The sequence below is a fragment of the Aythya fuligula genome, chromosome 1, assembly GCF_009819795.1.
Source record: "Aythya fuligula isolate bAytFul2 chromosome 1, bAytFul2.pri, whole genome shotgun sequence".
NCBI lineage: Eukaryota > Metazoa > Chordata > Aves > Anseriformes > Anatidae > Aythya > Aythya fuligula.
This window is the reverse complement of record NC_045559.1, coordinates 51,255,524-51,275,618: the sequence shown is the minus strand read 5'-3', so window position 1 is coordinate 51,275,618 and position 20,095 is coordinate 51,255,524. Positions and strand designations below refer to the sequence as shown.

General features: G+C 30.7%; 1 protein-coding gene across 1 annotated transcript in view; it reads left to right on the top strand.

Moving 5' to 3' along the window:
• Positions 1 to 20,095, top strand: part of LRRIQ1 (leucine rich repeats and IQ motif containing 1) — a 111,853-nt gene that overhangs the window by 87,234 nt on the left and 4,524 nt on the right. Inside the window, exons 24-26 of the mRNA XM_032208223.1 lie at positions 3,292 to 3,424; positions 4,993 to 5,053; positions 10,632 to 10,752. Of these exons, the coding sequence (XP_032064114.1) occupies positions 3,292 to 3,424; positions 4,993 to 5,053; positions 10,632 to 10,752 (315 nt within the window). The remainder of the gene's footprint in view (positions 1 to 3,291; positions 3,425 to 4,992; positions 5,054 to 10,631; positions 10,753 to 20,095) is intronic.

Below are 20,095 nucleotides of genomic sequence, written 5' to 3'. Positions count from 1 at the left end.
CTGCAAGAAAATGGCAGCAGGTTCCCCTGAAAACTGGTGGAGTCTGACCTAAGTGCACAGCATGTGTGTGGATTAATTGGTAACACTTAAAAGTCATTATTGCACAAATACCAAATGTAAGACTATTCCAATTGTAAATTACTAACTTGTGTTGTTTAAAAAAAAAAAGTTTGAAAACTTAGAAATAATAATCTAATGTGTGTACACTAATTTAAATACCTCTGAGATGATTTTTTTTCTTTAGGGGGTTCTTCCTTCTTTGATGTATTCCTTTTTTCTTTGATATTCTAAGAGTTGTCTGGGTTTAACAATTAAAGATTATAGGTCTGATCCATTTCAAAGTTGCAGAATGCTTACAGCTCTTATGAACTTCTGTGTAATTTGTGAGTGTTAGTACTTCTACAAAATCATGTCCAGGTTTAAAAAAACAAAAACAAAAACAAAAACAGAGCCCTAATTTAAGAAAGCTATCAAGCAAATGCCTGTTAATGATAATGATTCCCAAGATCCTCCAACACATGATGTTCATAAATGGAACAGGAAAGTGGTAACGTTGTGTTTTAATGCATAACAGTATTTTTTTCATAAGATTTATGTTGTTATTAAAATATAAGACTATGGATATGTTCCAAATAAGAAAATAGAATACTGTTTTCTACATTTTTGGTGCACTTTTCTCTTGATCACTTTCTCATTTCAATATTTTTTTAAAATATTAGTATGAATATATATAATAAAATTTTAATAAAAAAAATTTCAAACAGAATTCCATTAGAAATTCAAACTGCAACAGAGGTGAGTTATATGCAATCATTTGAGAAAAATAACTTCCCAAGTTAAATATATATTTTAGTAAGTTTTATTGTAGCTTATTTTATGTACATTCTCTTTTGGCTGCCATTGATACACAGACTTGGACTCTGGCCCCAGGAGGCTGGAGCTGCCTGCAGAGCTCCTGTGCAAGGCACCTGGCGGGCCAAGTGTTGGACTCGATGATCCATGTGGGTCCAATATTCTACTGGGATATATTCTATCATATATATATATATATATATATAAAATGTTATATATGTATGTATGTGTATATATATATAATATTTGTATAATATTTGTATAATATTTATATAATATTATATACTATGTATAGATTATATGTGATATCCCAATATTCTATTGGGATATTCTATGATTCTATGATTCTAATATTGGTTTTAAATCCCTATGTAGATTTGCCTTATAATAGAGGAAAAGGGCAATGTTTGAGCAAATGCTTAGTTAGTACTGATCATTTTGCTAGGAAGAAATAATTCTCCTGAGAAATATGGGTAATACTGAACCAAACTTTTCTGTAAATATAAATTAAGAAGGAACGTAAAGCTAATGTCTTGGGGAATTATTTCTCACTAGAAAACAAATGTTCACTACAAATGTTCAAAATTTAAAGGTTGGAAAGCTGTACTGCTGAACTAGGAACACAGGAAAAGAATATCATAAACCTAGGAAAGAAGTGGTTCTTGCTGTATTCAAGGAAGGTGATGAACTCTGTTATTATGACTCTCTATTTTAATATTTGACAGTGATCCAGCAGGTCACTGCTTGATCTTTCTTAGGCAGACCTCACAACCATATTAGGATAATTCAGTGATGCTCCATCTAAGCTTTTCATTTTCTGTTTTCCTGATAGTATATCAGGAGGTACATGAGAGTCCTTTACAACAGCAAATAATATATTCTTCCATCTAACTTCTAGACTGTCTAACTACTAAGACATCTATGACTATGAATTATGGATTAGACAATTGAACAAGTTCAGCCCAAGGAATGGATTTAATTCAAATAGACATTCCCTATACTGAGATAAATGAAGAGCTCAACCAAAAGACATTTTTATTTCAAGCTTTTATAAGCAGCTATGATACTTTAACACTATTCCTTTAAAGCTAAAAGATTAAAGCAGTGAGCATACTGCAGAGCCAGGTAAAAGAGAACTGAGAAACAACAGTTTGCAGCCCGTGTAAATGAAATTATAATTTCTATGGAAGAAAATAATAAAATTATTACAGATAATATAGCAGCCCTCTGACAAAGTCTATGAATAGCCGGTATCTGCAGTTCATATTGTCAAAACATGAATGGCAATAAAAGCTTAAAATAAAGAGTATAAGGAAACCATTCACCTTAATTGTGATACTCTATGCCGTTATAGTGATTGATAGTTAAATCATTCTTAGTGAGTAAATGGGCTTTATACAAAGTGGAATAACTTACATACTTTGCTGATTCAAGTGCAAGAGATCCACCCCTACAGTTTACTAAATAACTTCTAATCGCTGCTAAATTCACTTGTCAGGAAGAGTAAGGAAAATCTTTGAAAGGGAAAAAAGCAATAATCATCAGAAAGCAGTAAGGTAATGTCTTCCGAAGTGAGATTAAAGAGAGAAAAAAGGCAAAACCAAACATTAAATAAAAATAAAAAAATAAAAATAAGTGTTCTGATGTCTCATAAATGATGTCTCTTGAGTCAAAGGTACCAGGCAGAAAATAAAAAGTTGTTCATGAATGTCCACATGCAGCAATGATGCTTCCTCTGCAGGTTCTTCCAATTCTGACATACTCTTCCTTATGCTTCAAAACATGTCAGGTACCCACCAAAGTGTTCCCAAAGACTGAAGATCCTCCAGAGTTGTGCAGCTTTTTGTTGTAATGTTGATGTTTTATTCTCTTAGAATCTCTTTCATGTGCCAAAATATATGTAATAATAAGATATGCAATTGCTTTGAAATACAATATTGGAAGCTGTCATTAAAGTATCACTAAAAGATCAGAGAAATAGGATTGCCATGCATCCACTTTTACATATAATGGCAAGTTTTTACCTTATGTATTGGTAAATAGAATTGTAATTGTAAATTAATGTGTATTTTTATCCATAGAGACGGTAGAGTGAGCAGCATTCATAGATGTTTTGACAAGCAATTTATCTATATTTTTCTATATACATTTCATTAAGAAGATACTTATTTCCCAATAAAAATAAATTTATTCAGAAGGCCTCTGTTCAATCCTAAAAAAGAAAATAAACCATGTAATGCAAAATTAATTTTAAAATATTTCTTAAATATATCTGAAGAGTAAAATATTGTGGAGTCAGTTGGACTCTGTAATAAAATAAAGTAATTGTGGCTTTTCTTTTGTAAAAAGCAGTATTCTTTGTGTTTTTCAGGGGAATCATTTACAATCTGATATTTTAAAATAACAGCAAAAGACAAGAGTATCTTTTTTCCTCCCCAGGTGAAAAAGAAGAATTTTCTCAACTGGATACTACTTTAGATGAAAAATTGCAAAGGAGGAAAGACTTTACATACCAATGGCTTCATACACAGCTTTCGGATTATGAAGCAGCCAGTTCAAAAAATACTAAGAGGTGAGGTAATTGCCTTTAAATTAGATTTTTTTTTTCTTATTGTAAATTTGTCTTGTAAAGTGAAACCTAGGTTAATAGTTCTAAAACAAACATGACTTTGTAGATAGCACACAGTACACTATACTTCCGGGTCCCAAACACAGTACCTTTTAGAATTATTTTAGGCATTGAATAGATACTTCTTCTACAGTGATAGTGGTATGATAAACAGTGCAGGACTTTATGATAAAGTATAAACATAGGTTTATGCAAGCAAAGTTTTTGTATTGTAACTAGTATAGGAAAAAGTGCTTGTTCTTTATATACCTTGTAACTTTATTGGTATGTATTACAGTTTTATGTAATTACATCAACTGTAACATTACCTATATTGTTTGATTCAATTAAGGAAGTAAAACACCCACTTTTTAACTATATGCCATGTATTAATATTTTGTCTTCAAAACCTTCTTTTACATCGTCATGGTATGTATACTTCAGTAAAATATAGTAAATATGCTCTCAATTTTATTTCGGTTATTAAACAGGTAAAATATCAATACAGTTAAAGAAAAAGGTAATTTTATTCCCTAAATGAATGTTAAAAGACTGAGTATATGTTTCTCATATACTTGTCAATAAGTGCTCATAAGCTTGTCAGTACAAGTAACTGATACGTTAGTGAAACCATTAATGGGCAGAACAGACAAAGGCATCTGTAATAGGACTAAACAAGGGGTCGATAAGCAAGCAATGGATTTACTATAAGCATTTTAACTTGACTTTCATTAAAAATGTATTTAATTCATAATGAAATGGACTGCATATTGTTACATTTTACATGGGAAAATATTCCACATTTCTAAACTATATCGATGACTGAAGGAAGTCTATGCAGCAAATATTCTTCAGAAAATATGTCAGTTACGTTCCATAATAGGGAAACACTACAAGAGCTTGTTTAAGATATCTGTCATGACTTTTAATTCGAATGAAAACACTGGAGCAGAACATGTAATGATGTTTGAAAGTAAGAAGACACGGAAATTTGTAAAGGCTTTTTTTTTTTAATGTTATTTAAATATTACTTTGTTACCTCTGTGGGTGTGTGCTATGCACTAATATTTGTACTGGTATTTTTAGGATTATGATACCATTTATGCATGTGGCAAAATTCCCACTGACCTACACTGGAACATCACTGGTAGACTATTTAGAACAGCTGATACATTTATGCAAGTGAAAACAGACTAGTGTGACAACTGATTTAGTCAGAATTTATGTCAGTACATGCAAACAGACGTATTGTATTTATTGATATCTACAGTTTGAAATTAGTGTTTTATGATTAATAAATTAATATTAAAATAGTAGTTGTTAATAATTTATTAATTTTAATATTATGTACTATTAATTGTAATATTAGTTACCCTGATACTTTAACATGTTTTAACCATGGAATCATTTTAAATGATGTCATTGCTACTTAGCTACATCTGAACAGGAATGTTTCCAGGATCAGATCCTCACAGGTATTTTAATGGTATACAGCAATATTTATTAAAACTTCCATTTTACATTTTTCCCAGCTGTTCTTTTTTGCCTGAGTTGGATCCTGTGATCTGCAACAGTGGACAAGTGCAACTTGTGGTAAGAACTTGTTTCCATGTGGAATTTTGCAGAATTCAGCTAAGCCTTGATAGTGTTTTCAAATGCATATTTGGTATAAAAACAACCAGGAGCTTTTTTTGATTGAATATAATTCTTTAATGTCATCTCTATTTGGCAATCAAGTCAACCATTGATGGAGATCACAGGAAGAGTCAGGCACAAGAACCCATATGTGTACATAGGGTTCTGGTTTCATAACTTGATACTTTTGTTTGTTTGTTTGTTTAAGATATCAAATATAACTGTTTTTAAAGCTTCTAAATCAACCTTTAAAAAGATTTTAAAGCAATAAATATGGTTCAGCACCAATTACATTATTGACTGAAAATGTATTTTTGTCAATCAGACAAGTTTAAATGTTGTTAAATTCTATGTCATATACCTAAATCATTCTAATATGCCCACAGTGTCATTTACCAAAATAAAGTTACTTATTTATTAATATAGTAACATTATTAAAAATAGTGTAAAGTCAGATTTATTTCTACAATTTCTTTACTATTTTTTTTCATAAAATGGTCTCTTGTCTTCTTGTGATTCATTCTTTTCTTTGCAGCATTAAAAAAAAAAAAAAAGTATTTTCTAAAATGGGTAATTCTGTTGGCTGGCAGGAGGCGGAATACAAATGATTTAACAATCTGAAGATTTACTAGTTGAAAAGACTTAGTGTTAGAAAGACCCAAATGTTCCTTTGGTAGTGAGCCAAACTGGTATGATACCAATTTATAGTGTATGACTTCATATCTTATTACCAAGTTAGCAATATACTTGTTGACGTAATTATGTGGGGGTGAAAAAAATAAAATTAAAAACAATACAGAATTTAGCTTTATATGGAATATCAATTGTAATTTTAGTTATGATAGAGCTGTACTTGATTCTAGTGTGTTGGTTGCAAGTATCTGTTTACACATTCCTTGTGTCCATCTGTATCTGAGGTACAATGAAAACCTGAATTTTATTGTATTTATATAGATACATTTTCATCTATTGATTTCAGTTAGTACCAAGTATGAGAACACAAGTCTTGTGTATTTATTTTATGTCTATTTATAAAGTATGGCAACATGCTTTGTTGGTGTGTTTGTTTATACTGCTGGTATTGAACTGATGCTCATATTGAACTGCATTGAGCTACTTCCAAATTAATTCACATCAGGAACTGACAAAGTCTGTGTCTTCTATTCACATACAAAATATAATATATATAAATATTTTATATATATATATTTATATATTTATATTTATATATTTATATATATATATATATATTATATATATATAATATTTTTATATATAAATATATATATTATATTATATTATATTATATTATATTATATTATATTATATTATATTATATTATATTATATATTATAATATATTATATATATTATATATATATATATATTATAAATATATATATATAATATTTATATATATATTATATAAATATATATATATAAAAATATATATATATTACATATAAAACAAATTTCCATAGTTCCATGATGTGACATGCCTCTAAGATTACATACCTTACATACCTGTACTTGAAGCAATCTTGGCCCTCTCCAGCACCTGTATTCCTTGGTTTCACCAACTATGCAATATGTGTGTTTTGGAAATGCTTCTTTATACCCTTCTAAAATTCATGATTGAACAAATGCTCTTAAGAGTTAGACATTACTATTGCCATTTTCTTTAAGTCGGGTTTTTAAGTCTGAGATTTCTTTAAGTTAGGTTTTTCAAGTCTAAGATTTTTCTTTGGTATGATAACTGTGCAATTCTTAGGGTGTTTTTTTTTGTTTGTTTGTTTGGTTGGTTGTTTTTTTTTGAATGTTCAGTGGCTGAAATCATGAACTGGATGACTTCTGATGGGGTTTAGATGCAGCAGAACTAATAGTTATTTGTTAGATAAAGTCTAAAAAAGTAATTGCTCTGATTTGAACAAATCATAATCTAGTAATGTTATCTAAATTACACATTATATAATTATCAATAAGCATATATGCACATAGGTAGATTGTATCCTATTTACAGTAAGCAGTTCTGTCCACAAAATTCTACACCAATCCCACAACAGTATTATGTGGTGTACCCACATAACAAGCAATGTTATGGGATTGTCTCAGCCTGTGCCATGTTACACAGCTGTTATACATAAATGAAATACTGTGAAAAATGCAATAGGTCAAAAAATAGAAATAAAGGAATAAAATATATCTCTAATGTAGAAAGCAGCTTTATATAGGCAGTGAAATAATAATGTGGTTTATACACATAGATGGATGGAGAATTATGTTTTAAAAATGTATATATATTTTGTTAGCTTTTGAAGTTTGAAATGTGAAATCTGAACATAATCCTAATGCTTCTGCAAAGTAACTCAGTTAAAAGCTACAAAATCATGACAATAATTAAGTTAACATTCAGCAGTAATCATTACCAAAAAAGTAGGAAAAGTGCTGGTAATTTGAAAGAAAGATGAAAATATACATTCACCAAATCAAACACAGAGAGAGAGAGAGAGGGAGGGAGGAAGAGAGAGAAGAAAAGGGAGGGAGAAACAGAGAGAGAATTAGAACAGGAAAACATTCCTTGGCATTTCCAGTCATTTATTGTCATATGCTCGTTTATAGAGTTTCTTGGTGTGTAATAGCATCCCTAACTTGTATGTGCTACATAAGCCTGGATTCTGAACATACTAGATTAATGTAGTTTTCTAACTGATATCTGTATGCATTCCAAGAGTTAAGACTTTGTTTTTAGCTGACCCAAAATAGTATTTCTGTGTTTGCATATTAACAATAAAGTCATAGAAGTCTTAGCCCTTTTCATTGGAGAATAAACCCTATTTAGTAGCCTGCAGTAAATTTAAGATCTTGTTTTATTAATCTTGATAATTTGGTTAATACTACCACATAAGTGGTACTAGAAGGCATGCTGGCTTACAATTTAAGCTGGGCACTTTAAATTAAATATGATTTTCCTGAATTAGAAGTAGAATAGACTTCCCTATTCATCTTTGTTGCATATTTACTTGAAGTTACCTACATAGTTAACCACTTCACTACTGATCAGCATCTCAAAATTTATGTAACTTGAAATTAGCAGCAATTTTTTACCTCAGAAGATTACAGAATACCTTGATAATTTAATGTAAGAATAGGTGAATATTTGTATGCAGAACTGTATTCAGGACAAATATTCCTTCTGATAAAATTAATTTCCAACTAATAGGAAAAAAAAAAATATTTTGTAATAATAAAGCTAAGGGCAAAATATCCAAAATTTTAAATGCGCTACAGACTGAAGTCCAATACTGTACTCTGAAAAATTGTACCAGTATCTTAAATTTCTTCTAAATTTTGGCTCTAAGCTATAGGAGTAAAAGGGAAGGTTTTAATTACTTTCAGAGGACGTTTAATCAGGTTCTTTACAAACCTTAATTAATTAAGTTTGCTCCAGAGATTAATACAGCTTTAAGATTTACTTTGATTGTAATTGGCTGAAAACACTTGCCTTTACTTGAAAGAATATAACAAATATTTTATATGAGAGAGCCAGACAGCCAAATTAAAATCTAGCATATGACCCTGAATAATGTAGTCTATAAGGTGATGAAACCTCAGCTTCTATGATGGTAGGTAGATAATAATTCCATGTAAAAGTAAGTTGCTTAAAATGCTGTGGCCTTCTGTGTCTTTGCAAACTGTGACATAACTTCTGCTATGCATTGAAACACTTTAGATGGAAATAAGAATGATCAATTCCATTGTTTAGAATCTCTCTGAGAATCACATTGATTGCATTATTTCAATTCAAGAGAAACTAAAAGTTTTAATTTTAAAATTTTAAACATGCAATATCTATGCAATTTCTTAATATTGCTATGAAAAAGCAAATAAAATTGATATTAACAACAATAATGAATCCCGCTACCTGTGCAAAGTGAAACTTTAAAATAATGGTCATTAAATATATAAAAGACAGAAGGAAGCAACAAATAAACTTTGTGCTGACACAAAGGGTACACAGTCACTAAGGAAGAGCATAAAATCTCTGTATCTTTGGAGTTGTTCGTTTGAAAATGGCATGAAGTTTTTAATGAATTTTACATTAAACAGTGCCTGGATAAAGACAAAGAAATGAAACAGGTCTCCATTTCATTTGAGTTCTCTGTTAGACTGGACTACAAAGCTTGTCTACATTGGAGCAATGCTTCTCTTGGTACAGTGAGCTGGTTTGAACAGGAAGTCTGGAGATTGTCTCCTCCAGAATAACCTACAACTTTACAGTCATGGCATTTTCCTGAGAAAAAGGGAGCTGCAGGCCTTAGCTGCCTGAGGAAGGAATTGAGACCCAGTCTCCCAAAGCCTGATCAAGCAGTCTAGCTACTAGTATATTGTGTGAAAGTTTTGTTGCATTGCTACCAGAATTTTCTTTCTCTTTCTCTCTCTCTGGTTTTGTTTGTTTTTCTGTTTGTTTGTTTAAGTTGAAAAAGTGGACTCTACTCAGACACCTAGGTTCTTACAGGATTTGTGGCTTTTCGGCACTGATGGAGGAAAGGCTTAATCTGCATTCTGGACTCCACTTTTGAAGTGCCAGAGAACAGAAAATTTAAGTGTATACCTATGGTCAGTACTTCAGCTGACTAGGTCTATACTGGGGATTTTGTAGATCACTCTTCTCCAGTGTCTGATTTTTCCTGGTCATTGTTGCTGGTCCTCAATATCTAATGAATAGTATTGTTGGATAACTGCTTTAGACATTGAATAGCTTTTAATTTCAAGGAAAGAGAGTTCTTGTTGAGTAAATATGTAGTAATTGCTAGGAAAAAAAAAAAAAAAAAAAAAAAAGTGACTCTTGACAATTTACAGTGTGTGATATCTTCCAGGTCAATATTTTTAACCGTTACCATACATGGTGCCAAAACAAGGACCTCTGGCTAATCTAAAAGATGATTTTCTTTTCTATTTTGCCATATTGAGGTACAGGTAACATGCCTCATGCCAAAATGTAGGAGTTCCTAATTAATAAAATACTCTTACCTAAACTATAATTTAAATGCTAACTGATGGATATGGTTAAGTAGCAAAAAACTAAAAGATTAAATTACTTACTGGGTCTTTGATTGATTGAAGTGATACATGTCCTGGATAAAACATAAATATTGCAGAAAATAATCCAATATGACATCTCTGACATTCAGCTATAACTTAAATTATAGACTGGTCAGTAAATGATCTTAAGCTGTTTAAGGTTTCATCAACCATCTGCAAGATTGATTTTCTTCAAAATTACTGTACTAAAATGTTTTCTTTTGTTGCTGCATTGACTCAGATCACAAACCACAATTTTAAGATCGGCTCCTATTTACAAAAATGCTTTGACATAGTGCATTTGTTCAGCCTAGGCAACAATAAAGGATTGTGGTATCATTTTGAAGAAGGTTGTTTGACAGGCCCTGTTTGTTTATTTGGGGTAATGTGAGCTGCATTCAGAAAATGTTACATTTTGTTTCATGATTGTGTACATTCTCTCCCACTGCTTCCAGGCAAGCCCTGTAAGCAGAGAAGACACGGATTTAGATCTTGTTTCCATGGCCAGTGGAAGTGCTTTGACTAAGAACAGAGAAAAAAATAAGCAGCCACACAGACACTCAGCAAGATCTTCAAGTAAGTTATGGGTTTTTTTCAATACCAGTTTTAAAGGTCACTTTAAAATAGTTTTGTGGAACTAAGCATGCTTGGAATCCCTAATAACATATGCTAATTATTCTTCTGTTTCTTACCTGAAACCTTTTCATATGTTTTCTATGGTTCTGTGTAAAAAATGCATCATTAATATCAATGGACTTTCCTCTTGTAATTTTAACCCACAGGCAGTGTGACATATACTAGGTCTTCCGATGCCCAAGTTCATAAAATATTGTTTCTTTATACTACAAACAGAATATTTGATGCTAAAAATATTATTGTTTTATGTTCTCCTTCATTTTTTTTCCCCAAAATAGATTTGGAAAATACAACTTCTGTTAACTAAATACCATAACACATATCTTAATCAAGCCATAGATTTCTGTCATGTTAGTTACCAATAATGCTGTAGTATATGCATCCTACAGAACTTACTGTAGCTCAGTGGCAGAGGATCCCTTTATTTTTATCAATCTTTAATATCATACAAATTAAAAGAAGAACATGTATATGAAGAAATAGAATAATGCTTGAAAGTCATAAAATGATACCATTTTCGGATTCATGTTTTATTTTGCATAATGTAGCTGAAGAATATGTTAGCATATTTCTAATACGATGTACTATATTTTGTCATTTGTGTACAAACTGAATTATTCAAATAAATTTAATTCAAAGGCCCCAAATTTTCATTGTGGAAAATATAAGCATTATTAAATAACTCTGGAAAAATTATTAGAATTCATAAATCCATTTAGGCAATGCAGTTTCTTGAAATTATTTGTGTCAAAGTTTACATTCCTAAAATTAGATTAGATAAAATGTAGCATCCTAGTCTCAGTTAAGTGCAGCCATCAGGAAAGAATAAAATTCTTTGTCTGCCTACCATGTTAGAAAAACTTGAATTGCATCCTGAATTTTCCAGTTTCTCTCCGTTGGCTACTAATGAAGCCCCACCATTTAAATTAGATGAGATTGCTGACTACTAGGATCCTGAATTTAGTAGCTGAGCTGCAAATGTCAACAGCAAAATTATCATTATATTCATATGTTCAGAATAGAATGTATGCATATCTGGAATAATTGAGTTAGGTAGTATACACCACTTTCATATTAATGTATAACTGCTGTATAATGTATAATGTATAACCTGCACTATCCTGCCATCCAGAAAAATAAATAAGAATCAGCTCTTTCTCTGAAGAGAGAACTGTTATGCAGAACTTGCCTTAGGAGCTTTAGTACAGTAAATAAAAAAGTCCCATTGTATTATGCCTTCAAAATGAAGAGTCTAGGAAAGAAGCAGAGAACAATCCAACTGGCAGAGTCATAAGTGTGAGAGACAGACAGTCTACTGTGTCTGGTAATATATGTATTTTCACAAAAGACATATCTATATAAGCACATTTACATGTTCATTCTCCTTTCTGTAGTTGAGGAACTAAGGAAAAAAGGGCAGACGATTTATGTTTTTCTATATATGTTTCTGTATGTATTATTTTCTATACATTTTTTTCATTGTGGATATGAGAAGGCTAAACAGTGATGATACATTAAACTGAAATGCATATTACTTATAAAACCAGATATTACTGTTGTCTTTCTACAATTAATATCAAGTAAATAAGCATGTTTATTATATTAGTTCAGTTTGCTGAATACTGTTGCTCTTCAATAATTTACAATAAATTATTAGCTCAATGGGGACCTTAATCTTTAATCGTTAAATCATAATCATAAATCATAATCTTTAATCATTAAATGTTTGCCTCTTTTTTATATGAAAATTATATTAATTATATAATAATTTCCTGCTGTATTCCCTCTTGGTTTTGCATTCTGAAATATTTAATGAGGAAGCCTGGAAAGTGTTTTAGTGATTCAGTAGGTGTATTCATTTTGAATTAACAATGAATTGATATTACTGAAGAGATTAGAAAAGGGACTGTGACTTTGGACATGTTTCCATTTTAACTAATTATTAAATCAAGTCCTTACACCACTTTTCAGGAGAATTTGACCTCAATGATCTGACAAGATTTAATCAACAAAACATAGCTACACTACCACTTTACATTCTAATTATTGGTAGGGAGTCTTTGGCAAATTGTGCTGTACAGCTGAGAGATGTTACTAAATTTAAGAGATGTTATGGATATCATATATGTTTCTTATATATAATTTGTAATTCAGTTAATGCATCAATAAATCATTGAGATCCTCCAGATTGAAAAAGCAGGTCTAAAAATACAGAATAAATTATTTTAGGTACATTTACTGAAAAAAAAATAAATAAAAAATTGTGTGATACTGAAAAAAATGCCTTTCATATATTGCTGGGTCATGACTGTAGATCATGTTTTTGTAAAGACAAAACATGTAGACTGCTTCACTGCTTTAATTCAGAGGTGTTTTTAGAAAGGCTAAGTCAACATTTTCAGAAGTATTTTGGGGAACTGCCAATTTTCAATGTACTTTTTGTAGGCCTTATTTGCTGAGGATAGGTTCTTAGCATTTCTGAAGTTAAGGTTAAAGATTTTAAAGATTGTTATCACCAGAAATTACTAGGTGTTTCTGAAAAAAAAAAAAAAATGGATTGAATGAATTAATCCCAAACTAACTTAATTCTGTTCTTTGACACAAAAATAATTTTAATAATAAAGGAAATGCTGTGGACCTAGTACATCTTAGGCAAAGGAAAGCATTTCTGTGTAGCACTTAGGATATTTAATGTGCTTCTCTGTTATATGTTCAAAGGGAAAAGACTGATATGGGTTAAATTATATTAACAAAAAAAAAAAAAAAGTAAGTAAAAGATATAACATTAAGAAAGGATAAAAAGTGCTCGGTCAGACTAGTTATCTATCCAGTTTGGAACCTTGCCTGGATTGACGGCCAGTACATTATGTTCTCAAACATACCACCTTGTATTCCTTCCAAAAATCATAGTTATTTCTTTCTGCTCTCTGGTTATTTTTTCTTTTCTATTTCTTGATGTTTTGGGGCTTTTATTTTTATTTTTTAATTTTTTGTCCATTCTCATCAATCTGCTAAGGTCTTGATCTTTCTGATAAATTTGTGCCAATGAGTTGCAAAAGGAAGCAAGTTTAAAAGACTTTTGCTGACTGTATTTTCTGCCTTTAAGTTTTTTACATTAACTCACCTTGCTTTCTTTAAAAAAATGGCAGAAGAGAAAGATATTTTTATCTGATGTGTACCTTCTCTGTAACACATACCCATGGTATGTGTTGTGGTTAGTGCCTTACAGAGTTTTATTAAAATCTTTATTAGCTCTGTGAATACTGGTGTGAATTACTGGTTATAAAATTTGTTAGTGAATAATTAGAAAATTTGTTAGTGAATAGAGCAATAATAGTGTAGTTAACACTAAGGTACAAGGTGGACAATGAATTTTTTTTGCAAGAATTAGAAATTGAGTAATTATTTTTTGATAACAAGCTAGATGTTTGTTTTTTTTTATGCTAATCCAGAGTTTGTGAGTAGGTTATGACAATCATAAACTCCATTCTATCATCCCAGACTGGTTACATACAATCAATGTTGTACATTGAGATGAGATGTAAAACTACATTGTCTACCTATCATCAGCATTTTGTGTTTTTCTGTACTCTACAAATCTTAAATTTTATTCTCTTTTACTTTCTTGTTTTGTGACCTGCAATCTGACTGGACTTCCCAGAAGCACTAGAATTTGAAAGTAGAATGTAATGGGAGCTGGGCCACTCATTGTTACTTAAAATGCTACCTGTTATTCTCAATTCTTTTCTTCCTTAGTCTTTCAGAGAGTCTCTGATTTCCGTAAAATATTATTTTTTGTGAAACAAAATTAAAAAAAAAAAAAAAAAAAACACAAAACAAACAAACAAACAAAAATGCTTGGAGCTCAACCTTGTAACTCCTTAATCACCCCTAATTCTAAACATGACCTTTAATTGCTATCTCCACTGCAGACGTGTATTGGTTTAATTTCTCAGATAAATTTCAACTCTACCATTCTCATACTCTGTGAAATTAAATTAATGAAGTTTAATAAAGCTGTTCTTACAGTGGAAAGACTTCCAACTCAGTAGAGAAAAAAAAAAAAAATCAACCAACCAACCAATAAATAAATAAATAAATAAAAACCTCCCTTAACTTTGCTCATTTTTTTCACTTTCCTTATTACACCTTTCAATTCTTATTCTTCTTCTTGAGAGAATCCCAGTTTTTTTTTTCCTTTTTTTTTTTTTTTTTTTTTTTTTTTGCCTCCCTTTCTCTTGATAAATCAGAATCCCTAAGAAAATTTTCAGCTTTGTTTTAAGGAGCATGATACATCTTTACTTCTCAAAAAATGCCTGCTTTCCTGCTCCTTTCCCCTTACCATTATAATTGTCTATATATTCCAGTTCCATAACTGCTGTCTTTCATTTAGGAATTGTAAACTCTTTGTGTGCAGTAAACATTTCATTTTTAAGATCCCTCTTCATCCTTTACTCTCATTTATGTTTTACTGAGAAACTTCAGCTGGTATTTTTCCTTCCTTCCTTCCTTCCTTCCTTCCTTCCTTCCTTCCTTCCTTCCTTCCTTCCTTCCTTCCTTCCTTCCTTCCTTCCTTCCTTCCTTCCTTCCTTCCTTCTTTCCCTCCTTCCTTCCCTCCTTCCTTCTTTCCTTCCTTCCTTCCACTCTTTCTTTTTTCTCATACAGTCTCCATTAGAAGTTTGCCATGTTACAGAAACTGAGTAAGGAACATTTTAGAAACATATGATCAAATATGGAAGTACTTATTTAGTAGTCCTTTCAGTTTCTTGCTATTTACTTGCTTAGTAGAATTTCTAGAAGATTTATACTATGCAAATATATAAAATTTATGCTTTCTCCTTAGAAACATGTAGAAATGCTGTAAGTGTATAAGGGATATTTACAGTACTAATTACTTGTACCAATTAAAAAATGATGAACCCAATTTACTTGAGAAAATCACAACTGCTATCACTATATTAGGAATAAAGCTATCTCTTCTGTAAGCCACATCTGGTAGTATGACCACATGAATGTTAAGATATGCATTTTGTCCAGTAAAAGATTATGGGATAATTCCATACTATGAATATTTTTGTTCTCAGGAAATGAATGTATAGAATGGATGAAAAAGGGTTCCACAGTTCTGAAGTAGTTAAAATTTACCAGGTTTTGAAACGTACTAGAGAATTATGATTATTGCTGTGAACATCATTTCAATATATTTTTTCCACAGTTTCCTCTGTACATCTTACCAGAATACAAAATATGAAAAGAGATGATATTCCACCACTTTTTTGCATAACATATATATATTTTGTCAGAGGAAAACAGTTAGAAATGGATTAAGCCTATGTTGTATGCTGAAAAAAAATACAAAATAACCTGAGTCTGGAAACTCTTAGCCACATTAGGGTGGTGCTTAGGCAAGAAGCTGTGAAAAGGAAGTGAATTAAAAAAAAAAAAAAAAAAAAAGTGAATAAATCCAATATTATATATTATATATTGGATTTATAAATCCAATAAATATCCAATTATAATGGATTTATAATCCAATATTGTAAATCTATACAATATTCTTCATTATATTTTAAGAATCCTTCAGTATACTGAACTTTACTTGATGTCCTATATGCAAAAATACACAGCACGAGGGAACTTGTTCATGCATAGACAGATATTTTAAAAAGTACTTTTTTGTGGGTATGGTAAATAAATGGTTCTGATAGTATACATTTATCCACATGAGAGTAAATATTTAACAGCAGATTCAAGAATTTTGGTTTTTTTTTCTTTTTTTTTTTTTTTTTTTTTTCCTGGTTCTGTAAGTAGCCTGTTAGTTGATATTAAGTATGTCATTTTGACTTTCCAGTTCCTCTAACTGCTGAAATGACAATTGAGATATGTACTATACTTCTATACTTATGTAAAGTTTATATACCCACTGTTGAAAGGATCATTATATATTTAACTGTTAGGAAAGGCAAAGGGCCTCCTCCTCATTTGTGAACTGTGTAGACTATTAGGAAGCTGTCATGTCAACAAAGGAGTAATGTTACAGATGGATATACACAGGTACAACCATGCAAACCACAGATTAGTTAAAATAGACTGATAAAATCAAGGGCTGTGTCAAATGAGGAATTGATTAATTCACAAAATAAATTAATTAGTGACAGTGTATATCTAGCTAGGTCTTCATAACTAAATAACCCTCTGCCTTTCTCTCACTTTCCTTCCTGCTTCTATTGCTCCTGTAGCTAGACTCTGTCACAGAGAGCAAGCAGGCTCTTAAGTTCCCTGACCTAGCATGACTTTCAACATTGTTTTTAGGAACAGATATGCTTAGCTCCCTGTAACATCATGATAAAGCATGTTTCAATGTTGCCTGATGTTTTAAGGAACATAACCAAAATCACTTCCAACCATGTAGGAACAATTTCTATATACTTCATCAAATTTGGACAGATTCAAAAAACAAAGCTGTGTTGCTTGGCAAATTTCAAGTCATTTCTGCAATGGGCAACATAAATATCTCATGTATTTTTTTCTTAGAAGAGACTGACTTCTGAAAACTTCAGGCAAAACCAATAAGTCAGCCTGTAAAATTTCGTCTTAAATGGACAAAATTTGGGAAATAGATAAGAAGCTGGAATACAAAGGAAATATTGGTCTTTAATAGATTTGCTAAAGTCCTGTTTATGGTTAGGAAAACGTTGTATTTTAAAGGAACATCTTTGGAGCATTATGTTTTTTATGTTTTTTCATCTCTATGTGTAGAAAGGTGATTAATAACTTTTTATAACACATCATTATTCTTGTAAATCTGTATGAATTCCTTTATGTGTCTGAGTTTCATGTTAAGAGTTGAAGAGCTGAGATTAATCAAATATGTAATTGCTGGTATGATCTGGTTAGAATAGCATCAATGTTTGATAAACAAATTAAATTCATTAAATTAATTACCCCCTCCCCCTCCCCCCCCCCCCCCAAAATGTTTTAGTTTCAGATCTCTATAGGGAAAGGAAATATATCTTTACATATAAGATGCTCCTGTGGCTTCTCAATACTATTCAAATATACGTGTGAAATATAAAAACATAATGAAAATTTATAATACAATATTTTGTTTGTTTTAATGTAAACAATGCAACTTAAAAAAAGAAAAAAGAAAAAGAGAACATTTGTGATTTGACTTCAGTATAGCCATAAATACCATAAATAACAATATTAAAAAGTAACTCTTCTGAGATTGTTGCATTCACCTTTTCATAGACCTGCTGAACTAGCTTCTTTCTAGAGCTTAAATTGATGTAAACGCTTTGCTGCTAAGGATTCGTTCTGGTCACTTTCATTAAAATGTTGATTTTTTTTTTTCCATGCCTTCTTATGCTGTATTTGCTCTTAAGTAATACAATATGGTAAAGACTTTGAAATAAATTTTCTCTCCAGACACACAATGTTAGGTGGATCGATAAATGCCCTATGATGTCTACTATGCATCATAAAATTTTTACCATAACCTGTTTAACTAAGCTTTTCTTTTTGGACACCAAGAATTTTATTCAAAGCATTTTACATATTGCATTACTTATCAAAACAGAGGATATGTAAACCTTGACATTTGTTAAAAGACCCAGGTTTTAACCAAAAAAGACCAGAACAAATCAATAGCAGAAAACAGATTAAACAACAGAAAAGTAACTGCTTAGAAATAGAAGCTTGTTAACCAAACCCAAGACAAGCTTTCAGCACGTAGTCAAAGGAAATAGTTATTTGATATATACAGGCACCTGAATATATTTCAGAATATACTCGAGCTTCATATAGTTGAAAGTTACAATTAAATGAAAGTACAGTAAATTACTTTTACAACCTGAATCTTCCAAACCCTTGCAAGATAGGAGAAATTAAATTGTTTTTCTTGGCTACCAATTTGTTCCCATATGAGGGGGTGTTAGAATAACTATATATCATGTTAAATTATACTTAATACCAGGTTCTATTTCATTCTAGTACCCATAAATGGTAAAAACGTTGTCATTGTTGCTGTTGTTATTTATTGTTATAGTTGCAAAATTATCATTGCATTATAGAATAAAAACAATGTATTTCTTCTAATTTCTGTTTAGTAAAGATACGTACATATGGGCTTGAAAGAATATGAATCTTTTTGTTATTGCCTTTTGCTTAGTCACATTACATTTATGGAATATAACATTAAAAAAATGTATTATATGCATGTTTACAACTCTTCATAAATCACAAATATACGTGTGCATACCTGTGTATGTATGTACACTTACTAAATGAAAGATATGCCTTATAGATTTGTTTATAACAAACTAAGACTCTAAATTTCACCTTTTATTTTTCCAATCAAGTTCTGATAATATTAATTTTATTTGTTAATATATACTTATACCCAAAACATTCATTTGCAAGACACATATTGTAATTTAGGGAAGAAATAAGGTATTTCAAATCTAAGCTTCCTGTGAAAGCCGTTTATCTATTACTAATGCTGTAAAAGAGAACTATAAAGATCTGAAAAAAAAAAAAAAAAGTATTGGATTGTAAAGTAAGACTTCCAAATAAACTATGCTCTGAAGAACATGTACAGTATCTCACAGTTTTAAAATATTTTAATAATTCATGAATATCTGGCCTTGCAGCATTTTAGATACTTTGGGTAGAACATGCAAAATGTTTGCATTTGCAAGCCATCATTGTTGTTTAGTGAACTCTTGTTTTATTCTTCTGTTCATTGAACCAAGTATCTTCCCAACTTTTTGTTATTTTCTCACCTGTTCTTAAAGAATCTCACAAAGCAGTAAATTTGTAAAACTTCTCCTGAGCAAGTATAATCTCCAAGGAGAAGTATAACAAGCATAAACATAAATAAATGGAACAAATAAGGTTTCAGTTAACTGTTCACTTTAATGATTTTAAAAAATAAAACAATAAAACAAGGCTGTATTTGTAAGGAACATTTGGAGGTTCGGTTCAAAATGGCATCATCATCCCCAAATTCTTGTCTTCCGTCATCCCCTTTATTTAGACAAAATTTTAACCATTTGATATGGACCTGTCTTTATTGAATATTTCTGAAGGGAAAAAAAAATGACTGTTTTAATAATGTATAATTAGAAGACCTGTTGTAACACAGGCACAAAAATATAGCAGAGTTAGTTTTAATTTACATGTGATATTTTTATTTCTTGCAACACTCAACCTAGACGCTTGCTTTATACTTATTAGAAATGCTTCTCTTAGTTTCCCTCAAGAGTGGATTCTTGCCTGG